The sequence below is a fragment of the Anolis carolinensis genome, unplaced genomic scaffold, assembly GCF_035594765.1.
Source record: "Anolis carolinensis isolate JA03-04 unplaced genomic scaffold, rAnoCar3.1.pri scaffold_7, whole genome shotgun sequence".
NCBI classification, from domain to species: domain Eukaryota; kingdom Metazoa; phylum Chordata; class Lepidosauria; order Squamata; family Dactyloidae; genus Anolis; species Anolis carolinensis.
In genome coordinates, this window is record NW_026943818.1 from 11398878 (window position 1) to 11417718 (window position 18841).

General features: G+C 45.3%; 1 protein-coding gene and 1 non-coding gene across 4 annotated transcripts in view; both read left to right on the plus strand.

Moving 5' to 3' along the window:
* The first annotated feature begins 1365 nt into the window (after positions 1 to 1365).
* Positions 1366 to 18841, plus strand: part of adamtsl2 (ADAMTS like 2) — a 48691-nt gene continuing 31215 nt past the window's right edge. The window contains exons 1-5 of one of the 3 annotated variants that reach the window (XM_003229578.4): positions 1366 to 1563; positions 6676 to 6790; positions 11237 to 11382; positions 13870 to 13945; positions 16890 to 16992. In XM_003229578.4, the coding sequence (XP_003229626.3) occupies positions 1559 to 1563; positions 6676 to 6790; positions 11237 to 11382; positions 13870 to 13945; positions 16890 to 16992 (445 nt within the window). In that variant the 5' untranslated portion in view covers positions 1366 to 1558. Of the gene's footprint in view, positions 1564 to 6675; positions 6791 to 11236; positions 11383 to 13869; positions 13946 to 15809; positions 16993 to 18841 lie in introns of those variants that run through there. The other 2 variants (XM_062959693.1, XM_062959694.1) reach the window with 2 other exon arrangements.
* mir5458 (microRNA mir-5458) lies at positions 2016 to 2098 on the plus strand. The gene has a single exon (NR_130059.1). It is a non-coding gene; the product is annotated as a microRNA mir-5458 (primary transcript).

Consider the following 18841-nt stretch of genomic DNA (forward strand, 5'->3'; position numbering starts at 1 on the left):
CTGGCACAACAAAACTTGTGGTTTTGTGATATGAAATCCAGCATATCTATCTTGTTTGCTGTGTCATCATAAAATAAAATAATAATATTATATTCCATGTCTGTCTTTTATGCCCAGTGCTGTTCGTAAGCCGCCCTAGCACAGCAGACAAAAAATCCAGTACAAGAAAACTGCACTACAAACTAGATCTGATAGCTGGCACAACAAAACTTGTGGTTTTGTGATACGAAATCCAGCATATCTATCTTGTTTGCTGTGTCATCATAAAATAAAATAATAATATTATATTCCATGTCTGTCTTTTATGCCCAGTGCTGTTCGTAAGCCGCCCTAGCACAGCAGACAAAAAATCCAGTACAAGAAAACTGCACTACAAACTAGATCTGACAGCTGGCACAACAAAACTTGTGGTTTTGTGATACGAAATCCAGCATATCTATCTTGTTTGCTGTGTCATCATAAAATAAAATAATAATATTATATTCCGTGACTGTCTTTTATGCCCAGTGCTGTTCATAAGCCGCCCTAGCACAGCAGACAAAAAAATCCAGTACAAGAAAACCGCACTACAAACTAGATCTGACAGCTGGCACAACAAAACTTGTGGTTTTGTGATACGAAATCCAGCATATCTATCTTGTTTGCTGTGTCATCATAAAATAAAATAATAATATTATATTCCGTGTCTGTCTTTTATGCCCAGTGCTGTTCGTAAGCCGCCCTAGCACAGCAGACAAAAAAATCCAGTACAAGAAAACTGCACTACAAACTAGATCTGACAGCAGGCACAACAAAACGTGTGGTTTTGTGATACGAAATCCAGCATATCTATCTTGTTTGCTGTGTCATCATAAAATAAAATAATAATATTATATTCCGTGACTGTCTTTTATGCCCAGTGCTGTTCGTAAGCCACTCTAGCACAGCAGACAAAAAAAATCCAGTGCAAGAAAACCGCACTACAAACTAGATCTGACAGCAGGCACAACAAAACTTGTGGTTTTGTGATACGAAATCCAGCATATCTATCTTGTTTGCTGTGTCATCATAAAATAAAATAATAATATTATATTCCGTGACTGTCTTTTATGCCCAGTGCTGTTCGTAAGCCGCCCTGAGTCCCCCTCGGGGTGGAGAAAGGCGGGATATAAATATAGTAAATAAATAGATTTTTAAAAATTCTTTTATTATAGGAAGCGGTGTGCATGTGGGGGAAAGTGGGGTGGATGTTTGGGAGGGAAGGAGAGCATCTATAAAACCAGACTCCAGTCGAGTCGGGATCACAGCTCAGCCGCCAGCTCCTCCATTCGGGACCCTTTGGCTGCCCTTTGAAGTTGGAGCAGAGCGAGAGAGAGAGAAAGAAGGGAAGGGAAGAGGGAGGGAGAAAGTGTGTCTGCAATTTCTGCACCTCCTCTTTCCTTGCCTCTTTCTCTTTCTCTCTTTCTCTCTCTCCTTGCAAGCCGCTCTTGCTCCCAGTCTCCCGGCACCTGGTCCTTCTTTTCTTGGCTGGCGCATCTTTCTCCCCGGCAAACATCTGGATGCCACGGCGTCCCTTCGGATGAGGTAGGCCTCCTCCTTCTTCTTGCCTTTTGTCTCCTTTGGATGATGGGCTTAAGGGTTAAGAAAGGCTCCATCTCCTCCTCCAGGTCCACATTTTTTGGGGAGAAGCCCACCACACTCGCCACTTTTTGGAGAGGAATGCAAACGCTGCAGACAGAACAATCCTCTGGCTCAAGTGCTGAGGCTGTTATATAACCCCAAGGAAGCATTTCTGTGGGTTTCTTTCCCCTTTCTCCCACATTTTCTCGCACGTTCGGGTTATTCGAGTCACTTCCGAACCAGAGAAAGGTGCATTTTTGGAGCTTTTCCCCACTCCGGCCGGACTAGTGTCCATAATCCCTCTCTGAGAGCGAATGAGGACTCGTTCCATTCCTGGATTGACGCTTTTAATGAAAACCAACTGCTTTCGGGGACGTTTCGGGCCACCTGTCTTGAGGACGACGGGCCGAGGATGCCGAGGCTTTCAAGGGATCCACGGGGATGCTGAGCTTTGTCTTTCCTAAACCTCAGCATCCGTATGGATTCATTGGAAGTCCCATCGTCCTCGATTTGGCATCCCTGTGCAGCGTTCCCAAAACAATGTTTATATCTAAGGATGTATTGTACAGTATGTATGTTTGTCTAGGTGGACTGGCCCTCTGTGACGACACTGGAGTGGCCGTTGCCAGGTGGAGTGGCCCTCTGCGAGGCCACTGGAGTGGCTGTTGCTAGGTGGAGTGGCCCTCTGCCATGTCCCTGGAGTGGTAGTTGCCAGGTGGAGTGGCCCTCAGTGATGTGATGCCACTGGAGTGGCTGTTGCTAGGTGGAGTGGCCCTCTGTGATGCCACTGCAGTGGCCTTCTGCCATGTCCCTGGAGTGGTAGTTGCCAGGTGGAGTGGCCCTCTGTGATGTGATGCCACTGGAGTGGCTGTTGCCAGGTGGAGTGGCCCTCTGTGATGACACTGGAATGGCCATTGCCAGGTGGAGTGGCCCTCTGTGATGTGATGCCACTGGAGTGGCTGTTGCCAGGTGGAGTGGCCCTCTGTGATGACACTGGAATGGCCATTGCCAGGTGGAGTGGCCCTCTGTGATGACACTGGAATGGCCATTGCCAGGTGGAGTGGCCCTCTGTGATGCCACTGGAGTGGCCTTCTGCCATGTCCCTTGAGTGGTAGTTGCCAGGTGGAGTGGCCCTCTGTGATGTGATGCCACTGGAGTGGCTGTTGCTAGGTAGAGTGGCCCTCTATGATGTCACTAGAGTGGCCGTTGCCTGGTGGAATGGCCCTCTGCCATGTCCCTTGAGTGGTAGTTGCCAGGTGGAGTGGCCCTCTGTGATGCCACTGGAGTGGCCTTCTGCCATGTCCCTGGAGTGGTAGTTGCCAGGTGGAGTGGCCCTCTGGGATGTGATGCCACTGGAGTGGATAGGTGGAGTGGCCCTCTGTGATGTCACTACAGTGGCCGTTGCCTGGTGGAATGGCCCTCTGCCATGTCCCTGGAGTGATAGTTGCCGGGTGGAGTGGACCTCTGTGATGACACCGGAATGGCCATTGCCAGGTGGAGTGGCCCTGTGTGATGCCACTGGAGTGGCCGTTGCCAGGTGAAGTGGCCCTCTTATGTCACCTGGAAAGAAAGGTGACACGTGTATAATGGGAAGGAAGCAAGGAAAGAACCACAAAGGGTGCTATGTTGCCATGCAGATATTGTGAGGTGCTGGAGAAGGGAGAAAGCAGGCCTTCAAAGAGCTGGAGAAGGATGAAAGTGGGCAGGCAGCGGTCCCAATGACACCGGATCAACAACAGGTGTATCTGTGTATATGTGTTTTTGTGTGTGTATATATATATATATAGTAAGAGTGAAATAAGGTATAAGGTTGGATATAAGAATAAAGTTGTTGTTATTATTATTATTATTATTATTATTATTATTATTATTATTAGAAAGTGTGGAAGGGCTGATACCTGGCACATCTCTTCCCAGGGAAAAATAAATTGAGGACTTTCTTGGGTACTATTTTCATAATTTTACTCGCCTGGGTTTGAAGCTTGGGGCACATCTGCAGTTCGGCCCCAGTCCAACCCTATGGAATCCTGGGAGTTGTAGTTTGGGAAGCACTACCTTTGGTAGAGACAGCTGAAGACCTTGAAATACTCCAACTCTCACGATCCCATAGCACTGAGCCGTGGCAGTTAAAGTGAGGACAAACGTAGGTATATTTGGCATCTGGCACCCAATATTCCTACATAGGTTATGGGCCCAGGGGATTGGCACTTTCGCACATTGAACATTTGGGTGTCAAAACTTCTTTCTTTCATGGAGAAATCATGGAAGATAACTGACATGGCACAGGAGGTTGTCGGGCATCAAACTGCATTAATTCTCCAGTGTAGAGAGGCCTTCTTGGATCGAAATGGCATCTGTGCTTCTGCTCCTCGCAGATGTTCGCTCTGGTTTTGGTTTCTCCCCAGACCTTGTTCAGGGTCTTGGAACGGGACACCAGGCAACTCAGACGCAGTCTGAAACAGAGCGGATGGCGGGGAGGCGGGAGGGAAACGCCGCGCGGCATTAATACAATAATCCATTTCAGTTTGGAAAAGGCCGCCTCTCCCCTCCCGGTGGCAAGCGCCAGAGATGAGCAGGGTTTCAGGAAATGCTCACTCCGGGACGCCAAGAGAAGGAGGGATGGCCTTCTGGAGTGTGTGCCGAGACCGAGCCGGCCCAACTCTCAGAGGCCGGGCTTGCTTTAGGATTAGAAGGACACTCCTCTCTAATGTGCTGAGCGAAGGAAAGGAGGACACTGGAGTCAAGGAGATGGGCATGGTGGGCCTGGAATGTCGTGTCCGGGGATTTGGGGCCTGCTTGTCAGTGGAGGAGGAATCAAAGGGACCCCAAGGGCTATCCAACTGAACACTCATAGATAGATAGATAGATTGATAGATCCAACCCTCAAGAGATAGATAGATAGAAGATTAGATGATCGAATCATGGGATCCTAAAGTCGGAAGAGACCTAAGAGACAGATGATGGAAAACTCGAATCTTAGAGTTGGAAGAGACCCCAACGGCAATCCAGCCAACCCTCTAAGATAGATAAAGTGAGATGATTGAATTATGGGATCCTAAAGTTGGAAGAGACTCAAGAGGCACCCAGTCCAACCCTCAAAAGATAGATAGATAGATAGATAGATAGATAGATAGATAGATAGGTGATAGATGATTAGATGATCGAATCATGGGATCCTAAAGTTGGAAGAGACCTAAGAGACAGATGATGGGAAACTCGAATCCTAGAGTTGGAAGAGACCCCAACGGCAATCCAGCCAACCCTCTAAGATAGATAAAGTGAGATGATTGAATTATGGGATCCTAAAGTTGGAAGAGACTCAAGAGGCACCCAGTCCAACCCTCAAGAGATAGATAGATAGATAGATAGATAGATAGATAGATAGATAGATAGATAGATGATAGATGATTAGATGATCGAATCATGGGATCCTAAAGTTGGAAGAGACCTAAGAGACAGATGATGGGAAACTCGAATCCTAGAGTTGGAAGAGACCCCAACGGCAATCCAGCCAACCCTCTAAGATAGATAAAGTGAGATGATTGAATTATGGGATCCTAAAGTTGGAAGAGACTCAAGAGGCACCCAGTCCAACCCTCAAGAGATAGATAGATAGATAGATAGATAGATAGATAGATAGATAGATAGATGATAGATGATTAGATGATCGAATCATGGGATCCTAAAGTTGGAAGAGACCTAAGAGGCACCCAGTCTAACCCTCAAGAGATAGATAGATAGATGATTGAATCATGGAATCCTAGAGTTGAAAGAGGCCCCAAAGGCAATCCAGCCAACCCTCTAAGATGGATAGATAGAAAGTGAGATGATCAAATCATGGGATCCTAAAGTTGGAAGAGACCTAAGAGGCACTCAGTCCAACCTTCTAAGATAGATAGATCGATAGATCGATAGATAGATAGATAGATGATTGAATCATGGAATCCTAGAGTTGGAAGAGTTGGAAGAGGCCCCCAGTCCAACCCTCAAGAGATAGATAGATAGATGATTGAATCATGGGATCCTAGAGTTGGAAGAGGCCCCAAAGGCAATCCAGCCAACCCTCTAAGATAGATAGAAAGTGAGATGATCGAATCATGGGATCCTAGAGTTGGAAGAGACCCAAGAGGCATCCAGTCCAACCCTCGAAGATAGATAGATAGATAGATAGATAGATAGATAGATAGATAGATAGATGATTGAATTATGGGATCCTAGAGTTGGAATCCTAGTTGGGAGGGACTCCAAGAGACATCAACTCTCATAGATGGATAGATAGATAGATAGATAGATAGATAGATAGATAGATAGATATTATAGATGATCAAATAGTGGAATCCTAGTTGAGAGGGACTCCAGGGGACATCAACTCTCTCATAGATAGATAGATGATTGAATCATGGGATCCTAAAGTTGAAAGAGATCCAAGAGGCACCCAGTCCAACCGTCTAAGATAGATAGATAGATGATTGAATTATGGAATCCTAGAGTTGGAGGAGACCCTAGAGGCGATCCACTTCACCCTCTATGATAGATTGATAGAGATGATCAAATAGTGGAATCCTAGATAAGATAGATAGATAGAAAGTGAGATGATCGAATCCTGGGATCCTAAATTTGGAAGAGACCCAAGAGGCACCCAATCCAACTCTCTAAGATGATTGACTTATCAGACCCTAGAGTTGGAGGAAACCCCAAAGGCCATCCACTCCACCTTCCATGATAGATAGATAGGTCGATAGATAGTCAAATAGTGGAATCCTAGAGTTGGGAGGGACCCAAGAGGCACCCAGTCCAACCGTCTAAGATAGATAGAAAGGTAGATAGATGATTGAGTTGGAGAAGACCCCAAAGGCCATTGAGTTGGGACCCCAAGAGACATCATCTCTCATAGATAGATAGATCGATAGATGATTGAATCCTTGAATCCTAAAGTTGGAGGAGACCCCAAGGGCCATCCAGCCCAGCCCTCTAAGACAGATAGATAAATAAATAGATAATTAATCATGGAATCCACCATGGAAACCCATACCGGACAAGAGAGGCGTCTTCTTCTTCACTTTTCTCCTTTGATAGGATGAAGACTACCAAATGGAGCTGGGAAGGGATCTTCATGAGCCACTGCGCTTGGTTGAAAGGAGTCTTCGCCATAGCGGTGATTGTGGGGAACGTTGCCTTGGCAATAGCACAGGTAATACTTTTTTTTTATTTGAGAGGGTGATTTCCATCTATAAGATATAGGGTGATTTCCTACATCTCCCCATCTCCAAAAATGATACCTTTCCTTAGGTCATTATCTAATATCAACAAGTTTTAGTAAGTTGACCATTTTCCAGCTTACATTTTTGTAAGCTGACCATGTTTATCCTGACGAGAGGAGTGGGCGTGGCTTCTTTCCAAGAGCCCGAGACAGGGCTGAGCCTCTATACCTCTCCTGAGAGGCCTTTTAGGACTAAAGGGCGGAGCTATGAAAGGGGGCGGGGCCTCCTTCCAAGAGCCTGAGGCAGGGCTGAGCCTCTATACCTCTCCTGAGAGGCCTTTTAGGACTAAAGGGCGGGGCTAGGGATGGGGGCGGGGCTTCTTCTCAAGAGCCTGAGGCAGGGCTGAGCCTCTATACCTCTCCTGAGAGGCCTTTTAGGACTAAAGGGCGGGGCTAGGGATGGGGGCGGGGCTTCTTCTCAAGAGCCTGAGGCAGGGCTGAGCCTCTATACCTCTCCTGAGAGGCCTTTTAGGACTAAAGGGCGGGGCTAGGGATGGGGGCGGGGCTTCTTCTCAAGAGCCTGAGGCAGGGCTGAGCCTCTATATCTCTCCTGAGAGGCCTTTTAGGACTAAAGGGCGGGGCTAGGGGTGGGGGCGGGGCTTCTTCTCAAGAGCCCGAGACAGGGCTGAGTCTCTATACCTCTCCTGAGAGGCCTTTTAGGAGTAAAGGGCGGAGCTAGGGAAGAGGGCGGGGCCTTCTTCCAAGAGCTTGAGACAGGGCTGAGCCTCTATATTTCTCCTGCGAGGCCTTTTAGGACTAAAGGGCGGAGCTAGGGAAGGGGGTGGGGCCTTCTTCCAAGAGCCCGAGACAGGGCTGAGCCTCTATACCTCTCCTGAGAGGCCTTTTAGGAGTAAAGGGCGGAGCTAGGGAAGAGGGCGGGACCTCCTTCCAAGAGCCCGAGACAGGGCTGAGCCTCTATACCTCTCTGAGAGGCCTTTTAGGACTTAAGGGCGGAACTAGGGAAGGGGGCGGGGCCTCCTTCCAAGAGCCTGAGACAGGGCTGAGCCTCTATATTTCTCCTGAGAGGCCTTTTAGGACTAAAGGGCGGAGCTAGGGAAGGGGGTGGGGCCTTCTTCCAAGAGCCTGAGACAGGGCTGAGCCTCTATATTTCTCCTGTGAGGCCTTTTAGGACTAAAGGGTGGAGCTAGGGAAGAGGGCGGGGCCTCCTTCCAAGAGCCCGAGACAGGGCTGAGCCTCTATACCTCTCTGAGAGGCCTTTTAGGACTTAAGGGCGGAACTAGGGAAGGGGGCGGGGCCTCCTTCCAAGAGCACGAGACAGGGCTGAGCCTCTATATACCTGCCCTGAGGTGCTTGTTAGAACCCGGGGTCGGGGTATAGAGATTCATCCCCATCAGGCATTTGGGAAGAGGCCCCGCCCCCTCCTCTAGCCCCGCCCCCTGTGTCCTGGACAGGGATAGATGCTCAGCCCTGCCTCAGAGCTCGTAACTCCACCCATCCCAGTCTGGGTCTCCCATTTGTGTAATATTTTTGAGTAATATTGAGTAATATTTTTTCTGGAAAGGAGGCGAAACGCCAAATAAGTTTGGGAACCACTGGAATAGAGCTTGAAAAGGTGGGAATTGGGAAACGGTGGTGGTTTCCATGTCAGAGGGAAAGGAGCTCCACTCCTGGTTTTGTTGCAGACTTTTAAGCTCTATCCAAAGTGCTGAACCCATCTTTGGGAAATGAATTGCATTTGGAATTTTCTTCTCGCTCAGTTCTGTTCAAATGAACGGGAAGTCCAAACATGACTTGTTTCCGAACATCGAATCCATGCTCTTTCGCTCTCGGATGGGCACGCAGAAGGTGCTAGGGTTGCAAAACACCATTGGGAACCAAAATTGGAACCAAATCTCTCCGATTTCTCGGCCCGGAACAGCATCCAAATTGGCACGCACCCTTTAAGATGGAAAATCTCTCGCTACCGGCGACGGAGAAGGACGGTTCAGCTTGAGACAATAAAAAGAGGTGTTACGCTCGTGAATCCCAAACGGGATGAATCATGGGCTTGTAAAACCGGGAGGAATGTTGACACGTTCTGGGTCAGCTTTGCTTTTTGTCCTCTTTGGAGTGAACCAAAAACAGTTACAGTGGTCTCCAAGCTAGGCAGGGAAAGCTTAGATTTGGCCCGTCCTTCCTCTAAAACAGTGGTTCTCTCTCTCGCATTTTTTTTTTGAGGAAAAACAAGTTGTTGTTGTTGTTCATTTGTATTTGAACAGTAAAGAATGCCTAGCGGTTTCAATAACAGTCAAGACTCGTAGTGGTTTCAATAGCAAGTTAGGCTTTTCTCTTATAAATTATGGTTCTAAGACTTGAATACTGTGGAAATATGTTCCTTCACCAAGGACGCACAAACAGGACAATTTAAACTTTTAAATCCTGAGATTTAACAGCAACACTCTAGACTATAGAGTCACAATATAGCTCCCAGCCCTTCCTTTCCTGAAGGCCTTTAACTATATTCCTCAAAGAGGCTTCCTTTTCAAAACACAGTTCCCAAAACTTTATCTATATCTTTACATTTCAAACTTAAACCCCCAATAAAACAGTTGTTTTCAAAGTGTGCTCCGTGGAGCCCTTAGGGTTCTATAAAGCAGAGTGAGGGGCTCCGTGCCTCCCTCCTCCTCCCCTCCTTCTATTGCTCCTATTATTATTATTATTATTATTATTATTATTATTATTATTATTATTATTATTATTATTATGATGACACAGCAAACAAGATAGATATGCTGGATTTCGTATCACAAAATCACAAGTCGAACACTTACCAAGTGTCTAGGACTGTGTGATGAATTATTATTATTATTATTATTATTATTATTATTATTATTATGACACAGCAAACAAGATAGATATGCTGGATTTCGTATCACAAAACCACAAGTCGAACACTTCCCAAGTGTCTAGGACTGTGTGATGTATTTTCGGATGATGGGCGCAAATCCCAGCAGGGTGGCCTTTTGCAGTTGGCAGATCGTGATTTTGTCAATGTCTATTGTTTCCAAATGCCGGCTGAGATCTTTTGGCACGGCACCCAGTGTGCCCATCACCACAGGGACCACCTGCACTGGTTTCTGCCAGAGTCTTTGCAGTTCAATCTTGAGGTCCTGAGAGCGGCTGAGTTTTTCCTGTTGTTTTTCGTCAATGCGACTGTCACCTGGGATGGCGACATCAATGATCCAAACCTTTTTCTTTTCCACAACTGTGATGTCTGGTGTGTTGTGTTCCAGAACTTTGTCAGTCTGGATTCGGAAGTCCCACAGTATCTTTGCGTGCTCATTTTCCAAGACTTTTGCAGGTTTGTGATCCCACCAGTTCTTTGCTGCTGGGAGGTGGTATTTGAGGCATAAGTTCCAATGGATCATTTGGGCCGCATAGTTGTGCCTCTGTTTGTAGTCTGTCTGTGCGATTTTCTTACAGCAGCTGAGGATATGATCCATGGTTTCGTCGGCTTCCTTGCACAGTCTGCATTTTGTGTCATCAGCTGATTTTTCGATCTTGGCCTTAATTGCCTTTGTCCTGATGGCTTGCTCCTGGGCTGCAAGGATCAGGCCTTCTGTCTCCTTCTTCAGGGTCCCATTCGTGAGCCAGAGCCAAGTCTTCTTCTTATCAGCTTTTCCTTCAATTTTGTCAAGGAACTTTTCATGCAATGTTTTGTTGTGCCAGCTGTCAGCTCTAGTTTGTAGTGCGGTTTTCTTGTACTGATTCTTTGTCTGTTGTTCTTTGAGGAGTTTCTGATTTTTGACTTCAATCAAAGCAGGTTCTTCACTTTGCTTTACATATTCTGCCAGGGCATGTTCTTCTTCTTCTTCTGCTTGTTTGACTTGTAAGAGTCCTCTGCCCCCTGATCTTCTAGGCAGATATAGCCGGTCAACATCACTGCGAGGGTGGAGTGAATGATGAATGGTCATGAGTTTTCTTGTTTTTCTGTCCAAATTGTCCAGTTCCACCTGTGTCCAGTTTATGATGCCAGCAGTATGTCTTATGACAGGTATGGCCCAAGTGTTTATGGCCTTGATGGTGTTGCCTCCATTGAGCTTGCTTTTGAGAATTTTTCTGACCCTTTGTGTGTATTCTTTGCTGACCACAGTTTTCACATGTTCATGCTTGATGTTGTCCAGCTGTAATATGCCCAGATATTATTATTATTATTATTATTATTATTATTATTATTATTATTATTACAAAGGCTGGGTGGCCATCTGTGGGGGGTGTATATGAGAAGAGCAGGAATGAGGAGAGAAAGTTTTGAGGAGGATTATAAACCGTGGAGTCTCTCAGTATGCTTTGTGGAGCCCTTAGGGCTCCAAGGAGCACACTTTGAGAGCCACTGATGTAGATTCATCCAATGTTTCTCCCTCCGCTTCCAAACAGGATCACGCACCGGCTTCAAACAGCCTTGAAGAAGGCGGAACCGACATTACGGCATATTGGTGGGGCGAGTGGACGAAATGGACGGCCTGCACCCGGACCTGTGGCGGGGGAGTCAAGTCCCAAGAACGGCACTGCCTCCGACAAAGGTAACGGACATCTCCCTTTACAATAGTTCCCTATATGCCATAGCATTGAGCTACAGGTAAAACAATGCAGCTTGATGGTACTTTGTTTTACCTGATTAATATTATAATTATGTATGTGTGTGGTTGTAATTCTGTGGTTTTTATAGTTTCGGATTTATGTATTATCTATATGCAGCAGTTCGCTGTATTTTGTTGGCCACTCCGAGTCCCTTCGGGGAGATGGTGGCGGGGTAGAAATAAAATGTATTATTATTATTATTATTATTATTATTATTATTATAAAAGTATGACACAGCAAACAAGATAGATATGCTGCATTTCGTATCACAAAATCACAAGTCGAACACTTCCCAAGTGTCTAGGACTGTGTGTTGTATTATTATTATTATTATTATTATTATTATTATTATTATTATTATTATTATAAAAGTATGACACAGCAAACAAGATAGATATGCTGCATTTCGTATCACAAAATCACAAGTCGAACACTTCCCAAGTGTCTAGTCCCAAGTGTGATGTATTTTCAGATGATGCGCGCAGATCCCAGCCGGGTGGCCTTTTGCAGTTGGCAGATCGTAATTTTGTCAATGTCTATTGTCTCCAAATGCTGGCTGAGATTTTTTGGCACGGCACCCAGTGTGCCCATCACCACCAGGACCACCTGCACTGGTTTCTGCCAGAGTCATTATTATTATTATTATTATTATTATTATTATTATTATTATTATTAATTCTGCAGTATGGATGCGTAGATGCACCCTAAGTTGGAGGAAAGAGGGTCTAATAATGTAATTGGAACCACCCGCTCTATACAATCTAAGGGATTCCTTTCCCTTTGAGATACAAAATGCAAGACCTATGACTCGTCCTCCTTTCCCATTCCAGACCCAATGCCTTTAATAATAATAATAATAATAATAATAATAATAATAATAATAATAATAATAACCCAACAAAACACTGCATGGAAAGTTCCTTGACAAAATTGAAGGAAAAGCTGATAAAGAGAAGACCTGGCTCTGGCTCACGAATGGGACCCTGAAGAAGGAGACAGAAGGCCTGATCCTTGCAGCCCAGGAGCAAGACATCAGGACAAAGGCCATTAATAATAATAATAATAATAATAATAATAGAAGACCTGGCTCTGGCTCACGAATGGGACACTGAAGAAGGAGACAGAAGGCCTGATCCTTGCAGCCCAGGAGCAAGACATCAGGACAAAGGCCATTCAGGCCAAGATCGAAAAATCAGCTGATGACCCAAAATGCAGACTGTGCAAGGAAACCGACAAAACCATGGATCATATCCTCAGCTGCTGTAAGAAAATTGCACAGACAAACTACAAACAGAGGCACAACTATGTGGCCCAAATGATTCATTGGAACATATGCCTCAAGTATCACCTCCCTGCAGTTAAGAACTGGTGGGATCACAAACCTGCAAAGGTTGTGGAAAATGAACACGCAAAGATACTGTGGGACTTCCGAATCCAGACTGACAAAGTTCTGGAACACAACACACCAGACATCACAGTTGTGGAAAAGAACAAGGTTTGGATCATGGATGTTGCCATCCCAGGTGACAGTCGCATTGACGAAAAACAACAGGAAAAACTCAGCCGCTCTCAGGACCTCAAGATTGAACTTCAAAGACTCTGGCAGAAACCAGTGCAGGTGGTCCCGGTGGTGATGGGCACATTGGGTGCCGTGCCAAAAGATCTCAGCCGGCATTTGGAAACAATAGACATTGACAAAATTACGATCTGCCAACTGCAAAAGGCCACCCTACTGGGATCTGCACGCATCATCTGAAAATACATCACACAGTCCTAGACACTTGGGAAGTGTTCGACTTGTGATTTTGTGAAACGAAATCCAGCATATCGGTCTTGTTTGCTGTGTCATACAACGTCGTTGTGTCAATAATAATAATAATAATAATAATAATAATAATAATAATAAACTTTATTTATACCCCGCCACCATCTCCCCAACGGGGACTCGGGGCGGCTTACATGGGGCCATGCCCAGAACAAGACAATATAAAAAAATATAAATAGAACAATAAATCATAACACATTGAACAATACAATAAATGATAATATACACTACATTACGCAAAATCAAAAGAACAATAAAACAAAGGCGGGCCACATGAACACTTTACTATCCATTCTAGAAGCATTATGCTGTCCAGACACAAATCTATCCCGGGATGCATCTACATTGTCGAATTAATGCAGTTTGATGCCCCTTGAAATTCCATGGAATCTTGGGGCTTGTAGTTTAGTGAGGCACCGGTATTCTTGAGCTGAGGAAGTGGAAGACCTTGTAAAACTACAACTCCCACGACTTCAAGGAAATTCAAATGCAGTGTCGATGCACCTAGAGACCTGAATGGATGCCCTCGGGGAATGAAGTGTGGTTGTGTTGTGCCTTAAAAACAAGTGTATATATGAACAAGTTCCTTTCTTACTGCCTTTAGAAGGAAGTCGGCGACGGGTTTCCTCAACAAGACTTGCACCGGGACTTCCAAGAGATACCAGCTGTGCAAAGTACAAGTAAGACGAACATTTGGTGTCTTTTTGATGGGAGGATAAAACGAGGTCGAACTGTATTAATGCTACAGCGGAGATAATAATAATAATAATAATAATAATAATAAAACTTTATTTATACCCCGCCACCATCTCCCCAATGGGGACTCGGGGCGGCTTACATGGGGCCATGCCCAAGACAATACAATAAACCATAACATAATACAATTAAATAATACATTACATAAAATAAACAGTACAACATAAGATCAAAACAGCAATATAACACGAGCGGGCCGCATGAATACTACATTTAAAAACTAGATTAAAAATTAAAACTCTGGGTGAGAAAGGGATCAGAATAAAACCTCGAGGGACGGGACATCAGATAGTGAACCAGTCTAGAGGATAAATATCGGGGGGGAGTAGCATAGAACATTTACTCTCCGAAAGCACACCGGAAGAGCCATGTTTTTAAATCTTTCCTGAAGGCTAAAAGGGTGGGGGCTTGCCTGATTTCAATGGGCAATGAGTTCCACAAGCGAGGGGCCACCGCAGAGAAGGCCCTCTCCCTTGTTCCTACAAGGCGAGCCTGAGATATAGGTAGTGGCGACAGGAGGGCCTCCCCCGATGATCGGAGAGGTCGGGCAGGTTTATGGAGGGAGATACGGTCACGGAGGTAGGTGGGTTCCAAACCGTTTAGGGCTTTATAAATGATGGTCTGCACCTTGAATTGGGACCGGAAGATGAACGGCAGCCAGTGGAGCTCCTTAAACAGGGGAGTGGATCTCTCCCTGTAACTCGCCCCCGTTATTAGTCTGGCGGCCGAACGTTGGACCAGCTGTAACTTCCGGGCCGTCTTCAAGGGAAGCCCCACGTAGAGCGCATTACAGTAGTCCAGTCTAGAGGTAACTAAGGCATGCACCACCGTGGTCAAGTCAGACTTCACGAGGTATGGTCGCAGTTGGCGCACAAGTTTGAGTTGTGCAAAGGCCCTCCCGGCCACCGCCGACACCTGAGCCTCAAGCGTCAACGCTGAATCCAGGAGGACCCCCAAACTGCGGACCTGTGATTTCAGGGGGAGTGCAACCCCGTCCAGCACAGGTTGCCACCCAATACCCCGATCCGACGAGCAACTGACCAGGAGGGCCTCTGTCTTGTCAGGATTGATCCTCAGCTTGTTTCTCCTCATCCAGTCCGCCACAGCGGCCAGGCACTGGTTCAGCATCCGAGGGACTTCCTTGGATTCAGATGGAAACGAGTAGTGGATTTGTGTGTCATCTGCGTAGAGATGGCAACGCCCTCCAAAACTCCGTATGACCTCTCCCAGCGGTTTCATGTAGATATAATAATAATAATAATAATAATAATAATAATAATAATAATAATAATAAAATAATAATGGTGCACCTGGGCTTGTAGTGAGACCTACCAAGCAAGTGCCTGAGCATTTCCTTGGTATAGTATGATCCCCCATATTAAGAAGAGATTGGCCCCTGGGCATAATTATATGTATGTATCGCTATCTAGCTATATAGATTTGTGCAAAACAATCGAAGGGTCAGAAATGTAGTTTGGGAAGGGAGGAGCCCTATGCCCTGCCCAAAACTACATTATCCAGTAGGCATGTCCGATCGATGAAAAAAATGTTTCAATTCTCGTTTCTAAAGTAGGGGGCGCTGGTGCTTCGATATAGAAAGTATTTCCGATTTTTTCACCCAAAAATTTCGGATATTTCTGAAAATTCGTAATTATTCTAAATGTTTCTAAAATGGCAGACACACATGCGCAAACACCAAAAAAAAAAAAAAAAAAAAAGGAACCGGAGGGGGGGGGGGACTTTTACAGGGCTCTCCCGCTCTCATTTCATGAGCTATCCTCATCAACCCTAGCCCCCACCTTTGCGTCCATCGTGGAAGCTTCTGATTGGCCAGGGAGCGGCACCCATGTTAGGCTGCGCTAAGCTCCCATTCAAGGTAGGTTGCAGAAACAAAAAAAAAAATTAAAAATATTTTTAAATATATATTTAAAAAAAATTGGGGGGGGGGGAAATTAATGAAACATTAAGAGACAATTAGAGAATGGGACAACAATGGTTCGAATTACATTGCTGGTTATGCCGTGAGACAATGTCTCGGAATGCGTATCAAAAAGCAAGAACAATCCGAAATAATTCCGATATACGATTCAAAACGATTTTTTGGACATGTCTATTATCCAGACTGCATCAGCATCAGAAAGCACCAAGCAGGATAGCGGAGAGAGAGGTCTGTCCCTCCGTAAAACTTTGAAATTTTGCCAAAAATCAGTGGATAAGTGAAACATTCTGAAATTTGGTGGGCTAACAGTGCTAAATGGGTTCTAACATTGTAACAACTTTCAGCCCAATAGCTTTAAAAATGAGGATGATTAGAGCCCCTGGAGTTTCCCTACTTATGGTACAGTAGAGTCTCGCTTATCCAAGCTAAACGGGCCGGCAGAACGTTGGATAAGTGAATATGTTAGATAATGAGGGATTAAGGAAAAGCCTATTAAACATCAAATTAGGTTATGACTTTACAAATTAAGCACCAAAACATCATGTTATACAACAAATTTGACAGAAAAAGTAGTTCAATACGCAGTAATGTTATGTTGTAATTTCTTTATTTACGAATTTAGCACCAAAATATCACGATATATTGAAAACATTAACTACAAAATGCGTTAGATAATCCAGAATGTTGGATAAACGAGTGTTGGATAAGTGAGACTCTACTGTACTTGCATTCAATCTACCCATATGAACATTTCCAGAGCTATGTGACCTTTGGATATTGAGTCCATGGATAAGAGGATTGTACTGCATGTTCATTCTCGCCGTACAAATTGTGCCTTGGGTGAGTGAGGTCAATGTCGAGGAGGGAAATGGGACTCTGGACACTGTGTTGACGTGGTTCCCCCCTTTTCTTTTTTAAATCTTTTCCAGCAGTGCCCCCCGAATGGCCGGAGCTTCCGCGAGGAGCAGTGCTCTTCCTTCAACTCGCACGTGTACAATGGGCAGACCTATCAATGGAAACCTTTATATCCCGGTAAACAACGAGACCTTTCTTTGTGCGGCGGGTTTTTGACAACGTAAAGACACGGGGTGGGGGGCGAGGCGGAGGGGAGATGAATGAGGCTCTCTTCTCCTCTCGGAAGGGATGCGTTTTCTTCTCCTTCTTCGTGGGTTTGATCAGATTAGCAAAGATGCCACCCACCACTTCCTCTCACCGGGAAAGAGGGCTTGGACAGCTGCTTTGATATAAGAAAACCATTGTTATGGGCCAGCAGGATGCTGGAGAGAAGAACCGCCTTTCAAGCCTTTCAACTGACGAGACAAAGCTAACAAATTCAGGAAGGTAGATATATCCTCTGCTCTCTGGTGTCTGAAATACTCCAGTCTTGGGACAAGTCTACATTCATCGCTCAATTCATGGTTGAATGCTCTTGGACGAATCTGCTGCGATTCTACACGGTCCAATTTCTGATATATTCCAGTCTCTGCAATGCTGTTTCACAAAGTTTTAGACTTAGGGAGAGTCTATACTGACCTCTAAATGCATTTGGATGAACCCATTAAGGCATAGTGATATCCTCAATGGTTCATTCATTAGTCCCACTGGACTTATCTCGCCAACTTCTTCTCGGTATCCACATGATCCATCAAGCCGAGATGTGTTGTTAAGCCAAAGTCATCAACATATATAAAGTTCTTTGTGAGTGGTAGTTGTGGCTGATCATTAGTAAAGACGTTAAACAAGGTTGGTGCAAGAATGCTGCCTTGGGGTAAACCAATCTTTTGCCTCTTCCATCTACTTTTCCTATCTTGAAACTCCACATAGAAGCTGCGGCTTTCTAGGAGGGTCAAATCGTAGTTCTGAGCTTTATATAGTAGTCCTGAGGCCCGGGCTGTGGCGCAGGCGGGAGAGCAAGCCAGCTGCAATTAACTGCAATGAATCACTCTGACCAGGAGGTCATGAGTTCGAGGCCCGCTCGGAGCCTATGTTTGTTTGTCTTTGTTCTATGTTCAAAGGCATTGAATGTTTGCCTATATGCAGAGGCGGTCCAACCATAAGGTGAACTAGGCACTTGCCTGTGGCGCCATCGTCCCGGGGGTGCCATCATCCCGGCAGGATGGCACCACCCCTGCCTCCTTCTCCTTCGGGTCTTCCGGCGGCCGCGCTGGGCCTTCTGGCCGGCGCGGACCCACCTTCACGCTGTGCAGGCCCACCTTTGGGGCCTTCAGAGATTGTGAGATCTGTGGGAACTTGGAAACTAGGTAAGTGGGGTTTATTTATCTGTAGAAGGTCCAGGGTGGGAGAAAGAACTCTTCTTTGAAGCAGGTGTGAATGTTGTAATTAATCACCTTGATTAGCATTTAATGGCCCTGTGGCTTCAAGGCCTGGCTTCTTCTTGCCTGGGGCCTAACACCTTTTTTGGGAGGTGTTAGCTGTCCCTGATTGTTTACTGTCTGGATTTCTCCTGTTTTCAGAGTGTTGTTCTTTATTTATTGTCCTGATTTTAGAGTGTGTTTTTTTTAATACTGGGGGCTATCTGGGTTTATTTATTTATTTATTTATTTACATCATTTATATTCCGCCCTTCTCACCCCGAAGGACAAAGACAAACAAACATAGCTCCGAGCGGGCCTCGAACTTATGACCTCCTGGTCAATGACTCATTGCTCTCCCATCTGCGCCACAGCCCCGGGTTATCTAAGTCCACACTGCCCTATATTCCTGTTCAATGTTTGGTGATAAATTCGCAAATATAGTAATTCCTACATAATATTACCATGTATTGAACTGCTTTTTCTGTTGATTTGTTGTAAAACATGTTTTAGTGCTTAATTTGTAAAATTGCAATGTCATTTGATGTTTAATAGGCTTTTCTTTAATC